Source organism: Cottoperca gobio, chromosome 17, assembly GCF_900634415.1.
Source record: "Cottoperca gobio chromosome 17, fCotGob3.1, whole genome shotgun sequence".
Taxonomy (NCBI): domain Eukaryota; kingdom Metazoa; phylum Chordata; class Actinopteri; order Perciformes; family Bovichtidae; genus Cottoperca; species Cottoperca gobio.
Window position 1 is genome coordinate 17,371,441 of NC_041371.1, and position 19,039 is coordinate 17,390,479.

Here is a 19,039-nt window from a genome sequence, read left to right on the forward strand (position 1 = left end):
TGCAAAAAGCAAAGCTAAAGGGTGCTTTGACTGGAATTAGTTTAGAAGGTGGAGAGAGGGAGGAGAAAAAGAAAGAAAAGAGCAGGGACTGGACAATTGAGGAGGGTCTGATCATAGTCTTTTGGTTTCCCACCATGAGACCCCCCCCCCCCCCACACACACACACACACACACACACACACACACTGACCCCAGGCCTCAGTAACCACTGGCTTCCAACTGAAATGGGCTTTGTAAGTTAAAAGGTGTGCCAGGCCGGGCTATAGACCCTGCAACAAAAGCAGTGGTTAAAAAGCATGGGAACTCCCTTAGGGATGTAGTCCATGGTCAGTTTGTGTGTGAATGTGTATGTGTGTGTGTGTGTGTGTGTGTGTGTGTGTGTGTGTGTGTGTGTGTGTGTGTGTGTGTGTGTGTGTGTGTGTGTGTGTGTAGTTAAATACTGTTAGTTTATTGTGTATGGGAACAGTATTCAGACTGTATCAAATCCAGCGAGTAGTGCGTGACTGCATGTAGTGTGCTCGGTGTATAAGCTGATATCTGGCAGCCACAGGGGAAGCAGCCAATAGTCCTGAATGTGAACAGGCATCTGTTTCTGTCGGCCGTCTCTGCAGTTTGTCTGTCTCATGACCCCAAAACCAATGGAACACCTGCTGCACCCAAACAGCCGCTGCACATTATAATGAAAAAATAACCAAACTGTATCCATTTATTCAAAATGATTGAAAGTATCAGTTTCTAATTTCACATTAAAGTTATATTTAGACCTTGTTTTCAATTCAATATTTTGATATTAACAATTTGTCGTTTTCCGCTTTTGAACTATATGCATCATCATCAATGGCAGCTGTTCTGTTTGGCATTCGAAAAACACATGACTATGAATAAATGATGACGAAGACACCTAGTAAGTGATGAATGAATAAATAATCACATAAAGCTTGGCACATTTGTAAGCCCAAGAAAAGAAAACTGTATACTGCCGTAGTCAAACAAGATTCAAAAGGTTTAACAGTTGGACTCAAATTTGATTTAATAACTTATTTCAACAAAAGCCCCATCAGCTGAAGAGCAGCCAGGTCCGGTCAGTGAAACACAATCTGCACGGCCCTGCGAGATGCTCAAACTGCAAAATATGCTAGTGCTGAGAACAGACTGCAATCAGCTGCTGGATGCAGGCAGCCTCTGTGCCTCCACTTGGCTCAGTCATCCCATTCAGTCTGGTGGAAAATGCTCTCCAAAACACCTTTAAATATATCTATAAGGAGGTTTACTGATTTAAAAAAAGTATCTAATCTTAACCTTTAACTCAAGAATAGGAAGCAAAAAGTCACAGGCACCATCATCCTGGGAAGGCTCGCTACATTCCTCGATCGACAGAAGCAGAAAGAAGGAGGGAAGGCGAGAGGGATAACACGGAGGACAAAGAGGCCAAGTCAAGGGTAAGTAGCAGCTCTGGCGCTCACCACGACAGAGAGGAGACTCCAATCTATCTATCTATCTTGACCCTCTTCAATCAGCCCCCCCCCCCCCCCCTTCCCCCCAACCGCTACATCTCTGTCCTGGTCTCTCTCGACCACTCTCACTGAAGAGATGAAAGATGATTAAAGGTAATGGCCGTGAATTTCATTGCAAAAGGAGAAAAGACAAGAGGGGAGGAGAGGGAGGAGAGGGGAGAAGGAACAGGGCCATGAGAATTGTCCGCTTATTGCTGAATAATGTGGCTTTAAAACAGCCCTAAAATTAGTTCATTTGTTGCCTCGCCATCGGAAATGTCCCGTAAAGAATATGAATACTGTAACTCCAGCAGGTGCACCAAACAGCTGAGCAGAACTGTTTTTAAATCAAGTAACATTAAGACAAAAACAAATCATAATCAAGTTTTTTACTTTTAGGCTTTTGGTCTTTATATCTGGTGTTACGCACTCATCACAGTGGTGTTTGCACTACATTTACCAGTATCCACCTGCCAATCAAACAGTGTGGCCGGGACCAAAATCAATTTTTTGGTTGTAGTCCCTTTTTTGGAATTTTTGTTCACATACAATGCATAAAGTTTGATGTTGTTCCTATTGGGCAACTGGCAAACACCATGGACAGCATGACCATTGTTATATTACAGCAAGTGCTGCAAAATCAACTTTACTTAAAATGTCCCCAACAATGACAGAAAAGGGGGATAAACGTTGTGTCGCACGTCCACTTTTACCAAATCCAACAAACCAATCAGATGAAAGGACAGTTTGTCCGTCCACCAATCAGCAGTGTCTGCTGGGAACCTGCAGATGCCTCCAGAGAAGGGGAGGAGGAAAAACTTGAAAATATGAAAGTGCTTTTTGGTGTTAGAAGCAGATGAGATAAGATACCATTTAATTGCTTCTTTCATAGGCGCAGCTTTAATCCCATTGTTACAGCAGTGGTGTTTCATCCCACTGATAACTCACAACACTTTGAACACTGATTTTCACACACACACACACACACACACACACACACACACACACACACACACACACACACACACACACACACACACACACACACACACACACACACACACACACACACACACACACACACACACACTTCCTTTCTGCTGCCATGGCAGAAAAAGTGCTTAGCATGCCGCATGCTCCCTTTTTTGAGGTAAAATTTAACTAGGTGAAAATTAGACTTTAAAATCTAAATATATAGATCACGTGTGTGTGGTGTGCGCGTGTTGTCTGTGTTGGAGAGAAGAACAGAGAGTTAGAGGGGGAAAGTAAGGGGAAGACAATTATTAGATAGGATGTTTTTCTACATTCAACGCCATCTTCGTCATGGTCAAGACGGAAACAAACAAGCAAATGAAAAGTATAAAGAAAAATCACAACTTTAACTTGATGCCAAAATACATTCACTGCCCGTAAACACAATTTGAAGAAACATTAAACATTTGGTTGGAAACCTGGCTGTAGACACGGGCATAACATACACACACACATACACACGCTGGGCCCCCGTTGGCTTACAGGACAGACACACACACACACTACAATGGTCCTGTGATGTAAGGCAGCAGAGAAGGCACCTAATCCTGTTAAAGCATGACAACTACGAAACCCTGTATTCACTGATATATGCCCACCCTGGACACACACACACACACACACACACACACACACACACACACACACACACACACACACACACACACACACACACACACACACACACACACACACACACACACACACACAGGAAATAATTCACAGCCTTAAAGTGGACATTTAGTAACCTATTACAGGCTTGCATTGATGGACAGTTTACTGGCCTCATCTGAACTGACAGTTTAAGTGGTTTGGGTTCAAACGTCTTGAGGCCATCTTACAAAGGTAATGTTTCAAACCGCTACATTAGCAGGAGGGTTTTTACCGGAGATCCATTTGTTCATTATGTTATCTGTAGACATTTATTTACAGCTGTACACGGCTGCGATTCTGTCTGTCAACTAATGTGTGCTCAGTATATATTAGAGTCCAGGAACTGATGTGTGGCGAGGGCATTGTCAATTACAGGAAGTTCTATGAAGACAATTCCCACAACAATGATACATGAAAGCATTTGTAGGTCGGTCGCTCCACTTTCTCTATTCTTTGGAGGTTCTACCAATTTTACATTTTAATATTGCAGTACTTTTTTTTTTTTTTTAATTAAAGGCCACATGTTTCATGAGTTAAATGTTTGGGGATTTGAAATAAACTCTGATCAGCTGCTGGATAAAATGTCACGGTTGATAATATATTTTAGAACAGACCTTTTTCAAGGCAGACATTGTGTTGTGTCATAGCAGCAAAAGCTCAGGTGAAACTGATGACGTAAGCAGTGGCTCAGGCTACATCCACACTAACACTCTTTTGTTTTAAAAAGCATAACTTTAGCTACATTTACGCCTAAGTGCCTAATTACTCCTGCGTTGTATAACTCCTACAAAACAGAGACTTTTGAAAACACTGCTGACCCTGTCTCGGGTTGTCCGGGATTGTGTTTCAGTCTTGAGGAGCGGAAATGGAGACTTTTCAAAATGATGACGCAGGCGATGTTGACCTTGTTGTCTATGCTAGCAGTTGTTGTGCAGTTAAATTCTGCATTTTATAATCCTACTACTGCCTACATGCGCAGGAAGAAAGCTATTATTCGATCGATTTGCGGAAATTCTTGGGAAGTCTACACTACCGGACACGTTTACACTGGCACGCATGCCCAGTGTACGTGAATAGTCATGTGTTATGCGTTTTCAGGCGTGTTGGTATTAATAGAGATTATTTCTGAAACTGTGATAAAAAAGATAATTTACACATATTAGTGTGGAATCCAACCATCATTAATGCTATTAAATACACATTTGCTTTTCCTACTATGAAGAAAAGGCCTGCTGTGAGAAAGGTCTATGCAATGGAATGGATGCCAGGCTTGTACCAGTCTAATATGATTTTGGACAAAAAAAAGAAAAACACCCGCTGTGTCTGTCTCCTGTCTCCATCTTTGTTTGGGTGCGACGAGGGAAGAGGAGGCTGTTTGGGGTGAGGAGGGGTGTGTGAATAGACGAGCCAGAAAAGGGCATAAGGACATTTAAAGAGGACGAGGTCAACATTTGTGTGTGTGTGTGTGTGTGTGTGTGTGTGTGTGTGTGTGTGTGTGTGTGTGTGTGTGTGTGTGTGTGTTAAGGGTGAGAGGTCTCGACCAGACTGATGCTCACGGCTGTTGACCACATTAATCATGTTGCATTCAGAGGAGCGGTGTGTGTGTGTGTGTGTGTGGTGGGAGCTTGTCCTCATCTGTCCCCTGTGTGTGTGTGTGTGTGTGTGTGTGTGTGTGTGTGTGTGTGTGTGTGTGTGTGTGTGTGTTGCTGCACTTGACTGCTTCTATCAATTCAATTTCATTCCTCCCTCTGCTCCCTTCTTTTCTCAGGGCATCCCCATCCCCCACCATAGAGCTCAGTAGTCTCTCTCCCTCCCTGTGTGTGATGGACTGCTGAGAGCCTAATGAGGTCCCTCCCTTCCCTTTTTTTTGTGACTGCGGAGTGTGCGTTGTGTGTGTGTGTGTGTGTGTGTGTGTGTGTGTGTGTGTGTGTGAGAGAGAAGGGGGAAGGGAGAGCCAGAGGTGACAGGTTGGTTATGTACTTCAACATTTGCCTTTTAGCTCGCCTCTTCCTCCCTCCTCTACCTCCTCGCTTGCTTCACACCTCCCCTCACTCTCCCCCTCTTACCCTCCATTCCTCCTTACCTTCACACCCCACTTCTGATTCCCTTCCCTCTCCCCCGCCTGCATCTCTTTTTTCTCACCCATCCCGTCCCTGCCCCGGCCCTTTTTTTCATCATCGCCTCCTGTCCTCCTTCTCCTCCACCTCCTCTCTCTGCAGTCAGTCTTACCATTCATTTGTCGGTGAGACTGCAGCCTAATGGGCCATGGCAGGCCTTCCACTAAAGAAACCCACACAGAGTGCTGTTATTAGCAGGCAAGGAGATAAAGAGGAGAGGGAGGCAGACGGACAGGCAGAGAAAGGATGAGGGGAAATTGTGGAAAATACATAATAATGTAGGAAGGTAAAAAATAAAAATGGGGTGATTCATTTAACTCAGCGTTCAATTAACAAGTGCTGAGGAGGCATCTTCCTCACTCCAGCCTGATACGATTATGTATCTGCCCGAGCAGGTAGCAGCCTGGCTTGTTCATCATTGAGGACGAGGCCAACAAAAGAGCAGCATGACCCAACAGACTCCTCCAGAACAGATATGCGAGTTGCAGTGAGGACAAGGCTGCAGAGATGCAACATGTATCAAAGCATTTTCTCAGAATTGTAACAAGAGGGTTGATATTTGTGGAAAATATTTCTTATATATGTATAATTTTTTCAATAAAGCCCCAATCTGCATTATTTCTAACCAATAAATGTCAAGTGTCACATAAATGTGATTGAATTTCACTTACAGAGTGCAAACAAAGTCAGACAGGGCAAGCAATTTGAGCATTAAATGTCCAAAATGTTCGTAATAAAAACCTAATTTTACACAAAACGTATTTCACCTTGACTAGCTAGGGCATGTAGCAGCTTTATGAATTTGTGATGACCAAAACAAAGTGAGAAGAAAAACAAATATTGTACGTTGATTTTGATTAATTTGTCAGGTGGTCAGACGCGATGAAATTAATGCTAACGTGTCTGCTGTAGCTATAAGTAAGTGTTTCCTAACATCTTAGACTTAACAACTATTAAGGCTTATGTTGCCTATGTATTTACAGCTTCTGTCTGCTTAGCATTTTAATGTTATTGCATTTAAGGTTTGTGCTTTTCACTATCTGACTCTCCAGACAGCACAGAGATGCTGCTGATCCAATTTGAAAGTCTTTAGTACGGTTTAATGGATACGAGTTGTCGCATTTTGATCCCTTTTTCTTTCATTTTCATGAATAGGATCAGATGAAAGCATTACTAATCAATTGTTTGAGGTTGTGTTTATTGTATTATCATTATAATTTAATCTCAGAAGGATTGCTGAACCCTTGCAGCTGTATGTAAACATAGCTATAGAGTCAGACTGATAAAGAGGCACTGACTACTTGCACAAAGAAAAATGGGAGTGGCTGAGAGTTTTTTAGGACCTTTGGGGGGTTACAGAGTGGTGTACTGGTCACATTTCAGATTCACACAGCGCACGACTCAGAATAATACAGCCACACAGGAGACCCTGGCCCATTTGCTAATGCACACTGACAGTCTGAATCACCATAATAGGGGACTTGGTCTCTAAGTGATATAATTATTCGTAGTTTTAGCACTAAGTGCTTCCTTTAAAACCTTATCCACACATTTGGGCAGAGGAGGAGAGCGATGAAAAGCACAAGATGACCAGGGAGAGGCAAACCTTGGCAATTAGAAAAGATCAAATCACTTGACGAGGTCGGTTCTGATGAATCGCACATTAACTGTTAAATACAGCAGATGGAAAATGTTGGAGGAACATGAGAGAGCTGCGACGAGAAAAAGCACATCTGTAAGCACATGCAAGTAAAACATTTAAGTGCAATATGGCTGTTGACTCCCATTTCCTCAGATCAAAGTCAACCAAATGTATGGAAATAGTTTTCTAATCCAACTATAATGGATGTCTCGTACACAATGTACTCCTGTGGTCCCTCGTCTCTCTCGTTGGCAGTAATAGCACTGTTGTGAGGGGCTTTGAGTGCTGCGATTGGAAAAGCACATAGGATACAGGCACTCGCTGCAATACACAACTGTGTGTGTATTCAAAAGAAGAGCGGGAAAAAAAATGCATATGTGTCTGATATCTATGATCTACATCTGCCCATTGCAAGTGGAGATGAGCAGCACAATAAAGCACCAAATTCAAAAGGAAATATGGAACGCATCAGACTGGCTAACACAAAGCAGTGCATTATGGGAAGAGCGCTGGAGACCTGTGCTCAAAATGCTACACACGTGGAACTCAGAAAAAGATAATCGCATTACTTTAAAGATTATTTCCATTTGCTGCTATACTGTGTTTTGTGTACATCTGTAGCACAAGGCCGCAGTCTCCACAGTGCAATAAACCCCAAACAGCTTCCACTGGTATCTGCCACACAGATGGAACCCAGAGAGCCAGGGCAGATGATCATGTGCGGCGTAAAAGGTCAAATCTAATCTAATTAGCTCGGAGAATCCCTGATCTTTTCATTGTTATGGTTTAGTCCCTGTATCTGCTCTTTGACTGCTCGTTCAGCATACAAAGAACGAAGGACAGAAAGCTTGCAAGGCAGAAAGAAAGAAAGAATGACCATACATTACTGTTGAGGAAATTATGTTGGATTTAAAGCTATTACTCTACAGAAAACATTGACATGTTTTTGCTATCTGGCCCCATGTGTTGCTCATTTCCTTTATGAAATGGTTGCACACTTGCTCCACAGGTCATACAAAACTTTAAATATATCTTTAAGCTTTCAGGGCTCTTCCAAAATGGCCTGCAGCAAATTAAAAAAAAATAGAGAATAGAAGACACACACACACACACACACACACACACACACACACCTTGAACGAGAGTTCTGCCTGAATGAGTTCTATCCAACCATCAAGTAATCAATAACACCACAGAGATGAAGAGAGTAATGCTGCTTTTATCCTCCCTCACCAAGTTAAACCAGGAGGAAGGAAAAGAGGTCTGGGGTCAATAAAATGAAGACAGGTTTAAAGTTTTAATTTGGGGTAAAAAGAAAAGAAATATTGGCAAGAAAGTTGAAGCCTGAACTTCTTGAAGTTCAAGACAAACTTTGTCTTTCATGTGACTAGTGAAGGGTCCAAATAAAGAAAAATCCACACAAAGTATCACATCGTCCAAAAATAGGTCTACCCCCCGAGAGATTCACCTTTTTGTTTTTTCTCAACAATGCTACCTGTCACTGCTTCCCTCGCCTACTTAAATCATCCTGGATTTCCCCTCCTGTTGTGCCACAGGCATCGCTTTTATTTCTATGGAAATGTGTCACTTAATCTCATGTGGGACGTGTTATAAGATTATATTACACGACAAAGTAGTAGAGAGAATATAGTATTTCAATCCAGTTATAGAATTCCAGTGCAGAGGCTAACAACCTGTTCACAAGACAGAGTTTGATTTGGGTCTGTTTTGCAATTCAAATACCCTCTTCCCCTCCGTGTCTGTCCATTTTCTCTCCTTTCTCCCCAACATTTGTTAGGCAATTACAACCAAACGAGGACATAATAGTCCAGCCTGCGAGCCTCAGCCTTCTCTTTCAAGTCCAGTCTCTCTCCGAGACATGGACAGGAGCCAAATGTGTACAACAACCATAGTAAACACATACTTACGCACACACACACACACACACACAGAAAGCCAATAAAAGACAGGTGTGGAACAGTGCAATAACTGAATACAGCAGGCTGTCAGCTTCAAAAGCTAAAAGGACAAGGCCGCTATTGATCGCGGCTGATAATTGCACACCTACCACCTAAAAGCACTAAAGGTGGAGAAAACACACAAACCGACGAACAGGACAGGGGGTTATGAAAACAGGACAGGGGTAGTAAAAAAGGTTTGCTCTGTGTTTTTATCTCATCACATGTGCAGATACACACAACCTATACACACACACACATGTTGTGCTGACAACTGTAAGGAAGGAGGGAAGGGGCTGAGCAAACAGTACCAACGGCAAAGAATGCCATTTTTTTTGCTCGCTACAGCAAACAAGTCCAGAGTGGAAATGGCATAGCTGGAAATTGCTGCAAAAATGTGGCTGAAACACCTGGGGCCAGGTTTGAACAGAAAGCACATAGGGGAAATACACACAAGAAAATGGGAACAGTGCTGGAAATACTAATGGTTACAGCAAGAAAAGAGCTATTATTCATTTTACAGGAGGGAGTGCCGTCAGGGTAATAGTTCCACTATGGAGCTTCTTTGGTTTTAAAGTTCAAATCTAGGTAGTTTTGCACTAATTCAATGGTGGTAATTTGTATTGGTTTCAATAACTGATACAATATTTACCCAGTTAATGAAATCTTTCCCATTTGCTACTCTGCAAAAGGTTCACATGTCACAGTAGACATTTTCTTTTGCAAGAAAGTACTCCTCTTTACCTCAAAGGTTTACATAAGAGCACATCATAAGCTTCCAAAAACGATGAATTAAGGTCATGTGAACACTAGGATTTGTTTCCATCTTAAGTCGAAAAGACGGAAACAAACTTCCAGTCATTTTCTACTTGGTGGTTTAGATGTGATGGCTCGAAGACAGATCATGTGTGAACATCATGAGCGTCTGGACTCTCAAAACATATCAGAACTCTGAACTCTGTTAATCAGCAAAAGCTTTAAGGAAGATCACAGTGCCGGTTTAATGAACGCGTGCTGAGACTAAATAAAAGTCTGTGGATTTCCTATTCCTCCATTATGCTTTTTGTGTGTCTCATATACAACGTACAAATGGAGGCCTGACCGTCTGCTGGAGGAAACCCTCAAACAACAACCTCTGATTAATGATTTTAGATAATCAGCCCTCATGCGCTCTCACACACGCGTGCGGACAGGTGCCTCTTCCTTTGATATACAACAACAGAGCATCTTCCTAATGGCCTCGTCTTTCACGAGCCTCTCCGAGAGCGAATAAGAGTGCGGGGACGATTTGTTTTAGCGATCTTCTCTTTTCGAGTGTGGCGGGCATGGAATTAATTACACTGATTAAATATTGTCAGTCTGCTTTGTGCGCTGGGAAAGGGTTGAAGACGGACTGTGTGAGTGTTTGTGTGTGTGTGTGTGTGTGTGTGTGTGTGTGTGTTAAGTGGCTTAAGTTGTGGCTCAGAATGGGCTCTGCTGTGAATATACATGGATAAATAGATATACAAGAAGACATGCACTTAGGGAGAAAAGAAAATGTGGTTTTGCAAATTAATGTTCAAGCATCCAGCTACAATTACCAGCGCGCTGAAGGTTAAAGCACTTACAAGTTGAAAATGTAGCATTTCTTTAAACGAAAGTAATGATGAACATTTAAATAATATAGAGCACTTTTCCAAGCTAAGTTACAATCGGGCTTTTCGACAAATACAGCAAGACACAAGAATTAAACTACACCGATGTAAGCCTACATGAACAAGATCGTAGATAATGTTAAACATACAGAAAGCATACAAAAGTAAATAATATTCTATTTTCTGTAATTAAATCTGAACAAGAGCAACAGTTGCAATAAAAATGTCTGATATGGGGAAGTAAACTATGAGTGCACATGAAAATAAGACATTAAGTTTCCACCCTACAGAGTGCAGCAGGGGGGGGAAGTATTTGTGTAGGCCAACACAGAAGTTAGCGTCACACTGGTTCCCTCGACAAAAAGCCAACGGGATTTCCAGTGGATTTTGGATTATTGCAGAAAATAAAATATGTGGCAAACAAATGTAGGTTACATGCATGTTTGTACAGCAAGATAATCTTCACTAACAGCACTTTTAGGATTTTTGAAGCCCAAGTGGAATCGCCAGAAACAAAAAGCTAACGTTAAGCTATGAATAAACTACACCCTGGATTTCACTTCCCCACCACTAAGCTAAAGGTGGAGTAGTTTAGGAGTCTCATTTAGCTACTTGTTAACAACCGCCTTTTTAAGAGGAAGTAAAAACTTCAAAATTAATAAATGGGGTTTTTACTGACATATTTTATGTTGTAGAAAACCAAGTTGAAATCTCTTAATCCCAGTCCTCATTTCAGGCACTTTACCACAAACCCATTCAAGAAACCCATTGACTTTGAGACGGGGGAACCGGGAGTGTAAAAATGCTAACTCATTTCCAGGTGTTAGGACTCGTTCCTGCAGCACTCTATAGACTGGACCAAAGAACAAACAGTGAACAGGAACAATCACACCCTCCAACACATACATGTGTGTTTTCCTCTCGTACACACATACACCGTCAGCTAAGTCACACAGGAGTCTGACCTCTGTGAAGTTACTCATGGTTACCCAGAAGAACATGAGCCAACGTTCCCGACAGTGTGGAAACACTTCAGAGGCGCATGCCCAGAGTGTTGTTGTCAACGGTCTGACCTCTTTCTCACTCAACAGTCATGACTGACTCTTTCCAGCTTCCCCCAGTCCTCCTGTCAAACCCACCAACACTTCCTCAACCAGCAGCCGCCTCCCGCATGAACAGTGGAGGAGACGGTGGGCGTAAAGTAAAGATTAAAAACCTTTAAGATCTCCCCTTGGCCGACTAACAGCCCTTTACTATGCGGGAGTCTACAGACAGAATATGATTAAAGTGCGAGTCATCTTTCACTGATGTAAGTTACAGAAAAGGAGAGGGAGGGAGTGTGACGAACATAAAAGAGCATGATAGACAAGAGTTGCATATAGTTTATTCTGAGTGAATAGCAGATAAAGAAATTAGAAAAGAAAACCGAGAGATGAAAACTGAGCAGTGTCAGTGGATTCCTTAGAGTTGAGTCAGGAAGAAAGATTGGAGATGAGGCAAGCGATGGTGAGCTCACCGCCTCCTTCTGTCTTTAATCGCACCACTCTTGAGCAACCAAAGAGCGGATTTACACCAGAGGCTCACAAGCTTTTCCACAACAAGGAACCCCGCGGCCATTCTGCCAGGAAATTACATCTGAGGAAATACTGGCAAGACCAACCACCAACACCTCCCTCCAAACACTGAAAAGCATACATAAACTGACACTGACTACATACTGTGATAACAAGTAGGAACCCCATAGGAACTCCACACTAAAAAACTAAACAAAAAACAATCTTCACTGCTATTTTACATAATTCAATGTGGAGTTTATCAGATTAGTTCTCGATTGCTTACGTTGACACTCACGTAAGCCTTCCTCCAAATGTTCAAGAGGTGACATTTACTGTTTTCAGCCTCTTGAATTTGCCGCTTTTCCGATAAATCAAAAGTATTACTGAAAGGTTGAATAAGAATGAAATGATCATTAGTTGCAGTCCTAGAAGATATTATATCAAATGATATGGTTGGGCTCTTACGATTGCCTGCTTGTTTCCCTGTCAATCACAGGGGGAATAATTTACACATGTTAATCTATTTTGGAATTACCTACTGAACATGAACAGTGCTGGGTGTTGCTTGAAAGAGCTGGATGATTGTGCAAAATACCTTTTTGATACCTTACTTTGAGAAATATAGACATGTTGTTCGGCAAAACCCTTCTTTGCATTTAAGAAAAGAAGCCAAAATTATTATTAAATATTATTAAACAAAATCTAAAGTTTGGCACGTTTTTTAAATGAAATTGAAAATAATGTTAAGAAAAGGTATATAACTGACCAGCGGTTTCCGATACTCGGTTGGTACCAAAAAAGTGCCGTGGTTTTTAGGAGCATTGAGACATTTCAGGACCTGAAATATTTGGAGTCAAGAAGCCCCCCAGTGTTTCCAGCCCACTGACTGACTGTCCCATACAGTTTAATCCGGTTCAATTTTGCTGCCTCGCTTTGTCAGAGTCACTGGTGCTTCAAAAGGCGTCAGGGACCCATTACAGCTTTATGTAACGTTGCGGAGACAGGGACGTGCACACACACATACACAGGCAGACCCCCCCCCCCCTTTCTGTGAACAAGGGGTTTTTCTACAGCTGGGTAACAAAGCATGACCCAATAATCCCAAAGCTTGACTCAAAGCTTAAGAAGACCCCCCCCCCCTCCTTCCCTCCCTCCTCTAATATCCCTTCCTCCCGCTCTCTGAGGACTTTATAAGGCTCTGGCAAGGAAGCTCCTGGGCACACATGTGTGTGTATGTGCCGTGAATTAGTTTTTTTTTTACAAATACAAGCAAGCTTAGCTTTGATTATTCTAATTATGACTTGGAGCGAGGAGTAGATTATTATGAACACATGGGCCGATGAGTTGTTGATGAGCTCACGTCTCTTCAATCCGTCAGTATTACGGTTAAAAGAGGCCGACAGACGAAAGGTCTTTAATGTACGGGGGTGGAGGGCATCCAAGGGACGTACCGGGCAACTCAATTTTTAATTGTTGATGCATACACAGATGTCTTCCATAGTAAACATCATTAATACATACCGAAATGACTCTTTTCCAAAACAATTGAAATTATTACTCAGCTGCTTGTTGGAGGCGCTTTTAGATACACACACACACTTTTAGGGCAGTAAAGATCAGCAGCCAGAGGCAAACAAGCAGCGAGACACCATGTCCAGTAGAAATGTTTAAAAGATTGTAGAAATAAAATATAATATCCCCCATGCAGCCTCTAAAATGAGATTTTGTGTTGCTTACACTTTTATTGTGGCAACAGTTGTCCTGTTCTCACACACTCCTAGTCTGGTATTAAACTTTCTGTGACCCGGGCTGAATTTGTCAAGTCCTGCACAGTAGAAAAGCCCCCCCCCCCCTGTCTCTAGCACCAGATCCCATTAGTAATTACCTGAAAAAACAAGATCAATTCCAAACTAGTCTCTAGGCACACCGACTTTGAGCACCCAGGACAAAAGCAAGTCCAAAGACAAGGATGAATTCATAGAAACAGGAGCTCCTGCTTTGCTTGTGATAGCTGTGAGGAATAATAGAAAAAAAAAGATATCTCATGATAGCCTAACTTGTGAGCTCATTGCTTGAGTGTTTTTAGTGTTCCTGGTTGTATGCTTGGTGGATGTCTTTAAACTCTTAAGACACCAGTGGTAAACAGCGGATTCAGCTCCCCTAAAGTCTCAAACACAGACGAGAGAGCATCTCAGCTGTGGGCTGACGAAAGCCTACTCATTTTAATTATTTAACTGGCAGCATTTTTGTTTCTTGATCTTGTTACTCTTGAAGTGCCTGGAAATGGAGAAATACTTTTAGCAAACTTTTTAGTAAAAAGTGTTTACTTGTGCAACTTTCGCATGAATAAATGTTAGATTTTGCCTTCGCGTTGCTTCTGTGTGTTTGCATTAATGCAATCAGCTGATACAACTTTTTCAAATGGGTTATAAAAGCTCCATAATCTTATACACACTTTACTCTGCTTTCATGACATAATTTGCCACCCCACCTTTATTAGTGCACAGCGGACTGGAGAACATCCTGAAATTATCAACACAATCGTTTTGAATCGAATCGTGACCCCCAAGGATCGAAATTGAATTGTGAGATTCCCGAAAGATACACAACCCTTAGAAATGTAGCTCGCAGGCTAATCAAAACAATTAAGATGCATAGCATGTGGTTCAAAAGCTTAATACCACTTTTCCAGACTGCAGTTCCCTGAGATGCCATATTTTAAACCAGGCACCAAACACACACATGTGTAAGCACGCAGCCTTGTCTCATTCTTAAATCACTCCCCAGCAGGTTCCCATTACAAACTACATGAGGCACGTCCATCTCACTTTCTAAAAAACATGTATTGCCACTATTTTAAAGTGCAGCTTATATGTTGCCATGTCGGGTGAAAGTAATCTTAAAGTACTGTCACTTACAGGTGTGTAACACGATCCTTAATGAGTGCATTGTGTGCGAGTTTGCTCGGTTGCCCAACCTTTCTAAATCCAGCTGTGAACAAAACAATTGTTCTCCTGTTAAGTCAGTCAGTAAACCTTCCAGCAGTAACTGGTTCCCATGGTGTGTAAAGTGAAGAACAAGCCTAATCTTATCTTGATATCACACAGCTATTTAGCCCATCTTGTGTTTTGTTGACAGAAAGAAAAAACCATGCGCCTGCCTGTTATGACTGACCTTGGGGGAGATTGACGTGATTTGCCTGGCAGGCAGGTAAGACTGAAAGTATTTGCTTTCGGGTGTATGCCTTGTTTTGACCTTTTAAATTTTGACTGAAGTTTATAACTAATGGGTTTTTTTATTATTACATTTTGGCATATTTTGCTACAAATCTAATTATTATTTAGAATGAAATTCTGTACATGCACACACCAGAATGAACAGATTAATCCTTTAGTTCTGCTGCACACGTGGCTTCACCTCTGCTAGTACCAGGTCTGTGTGTTTGTAATGACAGGAAGTGTTAAAAGTAGGTCATCACTTCAAACTGCTAAACTAGAGTTATGGTTTACAAACAATCCCTGCATACAGGCCGTCAGGCGATCAACAGAACTGAAGCTGGAACAAATCTGGCTTCAATAACTAATATGTCAACTCACTCAGACTTTCAAAACTTATCAACTAATCTCACTGAGAGCAAATCTCACTTTCATATTCACAGGTCTCAAATTTCATTTAATTATGGGGTGCAATCGATGAGCATTTATAAAATGCAATTAGATACAGCAGTCACGGAGAAAAGCAGCAGCCACAGTTTGCAGCTTCCCCCCAGATACTTCGGAGCAACATGAAACCCCAGACAAGCTCCAGTGGCTCTCACGCCATATGGCCAAAGAAAAATAAAATCCTCCTGGTATTCATAAAAGGTTTTTTTTTTTACACAATCTATCGGTTTCATCTCATCAATTTCCCTGATGTCTGAGCTCATTTTGAGGCTGTGTAGAGCCGGGGGTATGAAGCTAATGAGAATTTGAGTGAAGATGGAGCTTTGCGGAATGGCCCTTTGTTTGGAAACAGCCTCTCTGCAGCGCTGGAAATGCGAGACGCTTATCGATCATTTCAACTAGAAGCCTTTTGTGTTGCAAGCGACTGAGAGGACGCAGACAAACACACCAATAAAGGCAGTTTTACGTTATACACTGATACTAAGGGGTTAACTTTAATAATAAAAACAACACAAACACTCCCAGCATGTATTCTCCACGTTGGTGGTGACTGCGCTCTTTGTCCGGTCCGACCAGTAGCGGCAAATAAACAAAAAAACTGTGGGGGGATTTTTACGGATTAACGTTGGATTAATCATAATAAGAGACCCAATAACCGCCTTTGTTCCTTGCCTAAGACGCCCTCAACCGATGGCGAGTTGAGAAAAAACGACTTTTGCAAGGAGGATTTCGCACGAACAAAAATAAAGCCCCGACGCTATAACGCTTTTGTATCCGCGTCTGTCAGCCCTCCTCCTCCGCGACTCCCCCTGCCTCTCTGCCGGGGTTACGGCTCCAGCCAGCTCCGACCGTCGACCAGGAGCTCCAAAGAGGAAAAAAAGTGCTGATAGTTGCCGAAACACGGCTTTTCTTGTTTGAAACCCCTTAAACACAGCGAGGCAAGGTTTTAACGTGAAGGTAAAACTGGGCAAAGACGCAGTAGTCCGCGGCAGAGCTACAGAGTAATGAAAAGCCACAATAGGAAGCCCTTTAATTTTTAACAGCAGCTGGTCGGCTAAGCTAGCAAGCGACCTTATCTCCGCTTCCCCTTTTCAAAGAGAGGCCGATAAAAGCTCGACATTTGACGACAAATGTTTCCTCGTAAGCCTACTAAACTTAAAACCTACACATAGACCCCTGTGTGGTTATATGTGCGCGGAAAAGAGAAGCTTTGAGTACTTTCCACGATAGCAGGGAAAACTTCCATCAATCATCCCCAGCAGAGATCCAGCAGCAGATACTTGGAAACGGTCCACAATGTGTGCCACAAAGCTTCGCCTCGGTTAAATTGCAGTATTCCACTTACCGACTTGTAAAACGTTTTCCACACAGCCGGTCTCAAGCAGTCTGATACCCCGGCGGAAAGGAAGTCCGTCTCCCGTTCCCACTGCTCCGGCTGCCCCCACGGTAGCCGTCGTACCGGTAGATCCTCCGCCACCGCCGGCGATTGTAGCTCCGGACCCAGTACCCCCAGCCCCGCCGGTAGCCGCCGACGGACCCTCCTCGCCGGCGACTCGGCACTGAAACGAAGAGTACATGCATATCTCCTTTTCGTTGCGGGGAAAAGACCAGTAGACGATGCGGCGCTGGACGGGCTCCGGGATCCGCTCGAAGCGCTCCTCTACTCTCTCGAAGGCCCACTTTTCCGCTACTGCCTTCGCGGCGCAGTCCAGAAGAGATTCCGGGGAACGAAACCGGGAGCTGGGCAACCCGCTGCCGTGCCCGGGCCCCGGGCCGGGACCTCGGGGAGCGGGACGCAGGCAGGGTCGCTTGCTGGCCGGTGGTAAGGAGAGGAGATGATGGGGCGGCTGTTCTCTGCGTCCTTCCGCCATGGCGAGCCGATCAACACTGACGAGACGGACAGTGTGCGGACACCGAGCAGCAGCAGGAAGCCGAGTACACACACACTCACAACACACACACCGAGCAGCTAGTGTCAAACCACGCAGGATCTCAGACAAGACTTCCGAGTATAACTTTCAAAATAAAATTTGCTATTTACAAATGGGCATTTTAAAGAAAAATATTTGCAATACTTCCAGGTATATTCTCAATATATTATTTTAATATCACTGAGTAATCAATAAACCTGTAACTTTTATTCAACTTCTAAATATCTGAGATTGTGATCAAATCTTTTATTGGCCCTGTTCGCATCATGTTTTTTCTCATACATGTTTTAATTCAAAATGTAATTCATCCATAGATCAAATGACTACTTTTACTATTTTATACCTAAATGTACTGCCGCTTTAGGTCACACTTCAATTTCGATTAGATTATTTCAGATTAATAATTGCATTCATTTTAATCTTAATCTTTAATACATCGCTCCATATCAGAAAATCAATCATAGTTTATTGATTCATATAAATTCTCACCATCATGTAACACATAATTAAGAAAACAAACCTAATATGTAACCCACCAATAATCAGGATTTCACACCAATATAGTAATCATAATATTTTTACTTTAAGTCAATTGGTTGCCTTTTCCCCTAGTGTTTTCTCTTTTCTACTATTCCAGAAATGTTGACAAGTGTTCTGGATGCTAAAGATTTAGAAGACCAGGTTTTGGAGATGACATGCAGTATGAAAAGTAAACAACAAGGTGGGACTCGGGTTCGTCTTGATCCTTTTCAGCTGTTGTGGCTACTTTGGTCCTTGAGGCAACAACAATTGTTCATCATCCTTAGTGTTGAAGTGCTCTGACTCATCTCCCATCTTCTTGTGTCCCCACAGATGCAGAAACTACAGTATAGCTGCCATTATGTCATGTTATTAGTTTGTTGAAGTCATCTGGGATTAGTGAGTCTTTTATTTTATAAACCAAATCTCTTAATTTCCTGTCTCTACGTTATTTGTCTGTGTGACTTGATGCCGCGCAAAGAGAGCAACAGAGTGAAAGAGAGAGAGAGAGATAGAGAGAGAAAGAGGGGGTGAGTAGATTGATGGGAGGTGGAGTATGTCACACGTCACTAACCAACACAATAACAAAACACTCTAGTCTCCTATCAGCATGGCATGCCAGCTACAGCTCCCAAATCTGCTCTCTAATATGTAAATATGCTTTATTATTTATGTGAATGGGTGTAAACAATTGATGCATAAGCAAGCATCTGACACAATGTAGACAACAAGGTCACAATAAAGTCACATCATTAAACCAAACACCAGTCAACCTAATAACAACTAATAACCAATAACAGTAATAAGTCAAATTAAATTAATAACATACATGATATTCCTA

At 42.3% G+C, this 19,039-nt stretch overlaps 1 protein-coding gene and 1 long non-coding RNA gene across 2 annotated transcripts in view; one reads left to right on the forward strand and one right to left on the reverse strand.

The window, feature by feature from the left end:
• Positions 1 to 17,619, reverse strand: part of zswim5 (zinc finger, SWIM-type containing 5) — a 60,282-nt gene extending 42,663 nt beyond the window's left edge. Inside the window, exon 1 of the mRNA XM_029453456.1 lies at positions 17,094 to 17,619. Coding sequence (XP_029309316.1) covers positions 17,094 to 17,619 — 526 coding nt within the window. The remainder of the gene's footprint in view (positions 1 to 17,093) is intronic.
• Positions 17,545 to 18,631, forward strand: LOC115022471 (uncharacterized). Its single transcript, XR_003833895.1, has 3 exons — positions 17,545 to 17,683; positions 18,317 to 18,400; positions 18,532 to 18,631. It is a non-coding gene; the product is annotated as an uncharacterized LOC115022471 (long non-coding RNA).
• Positions 18,632 to 19,039: the final 408 nt, after the last annotated feature.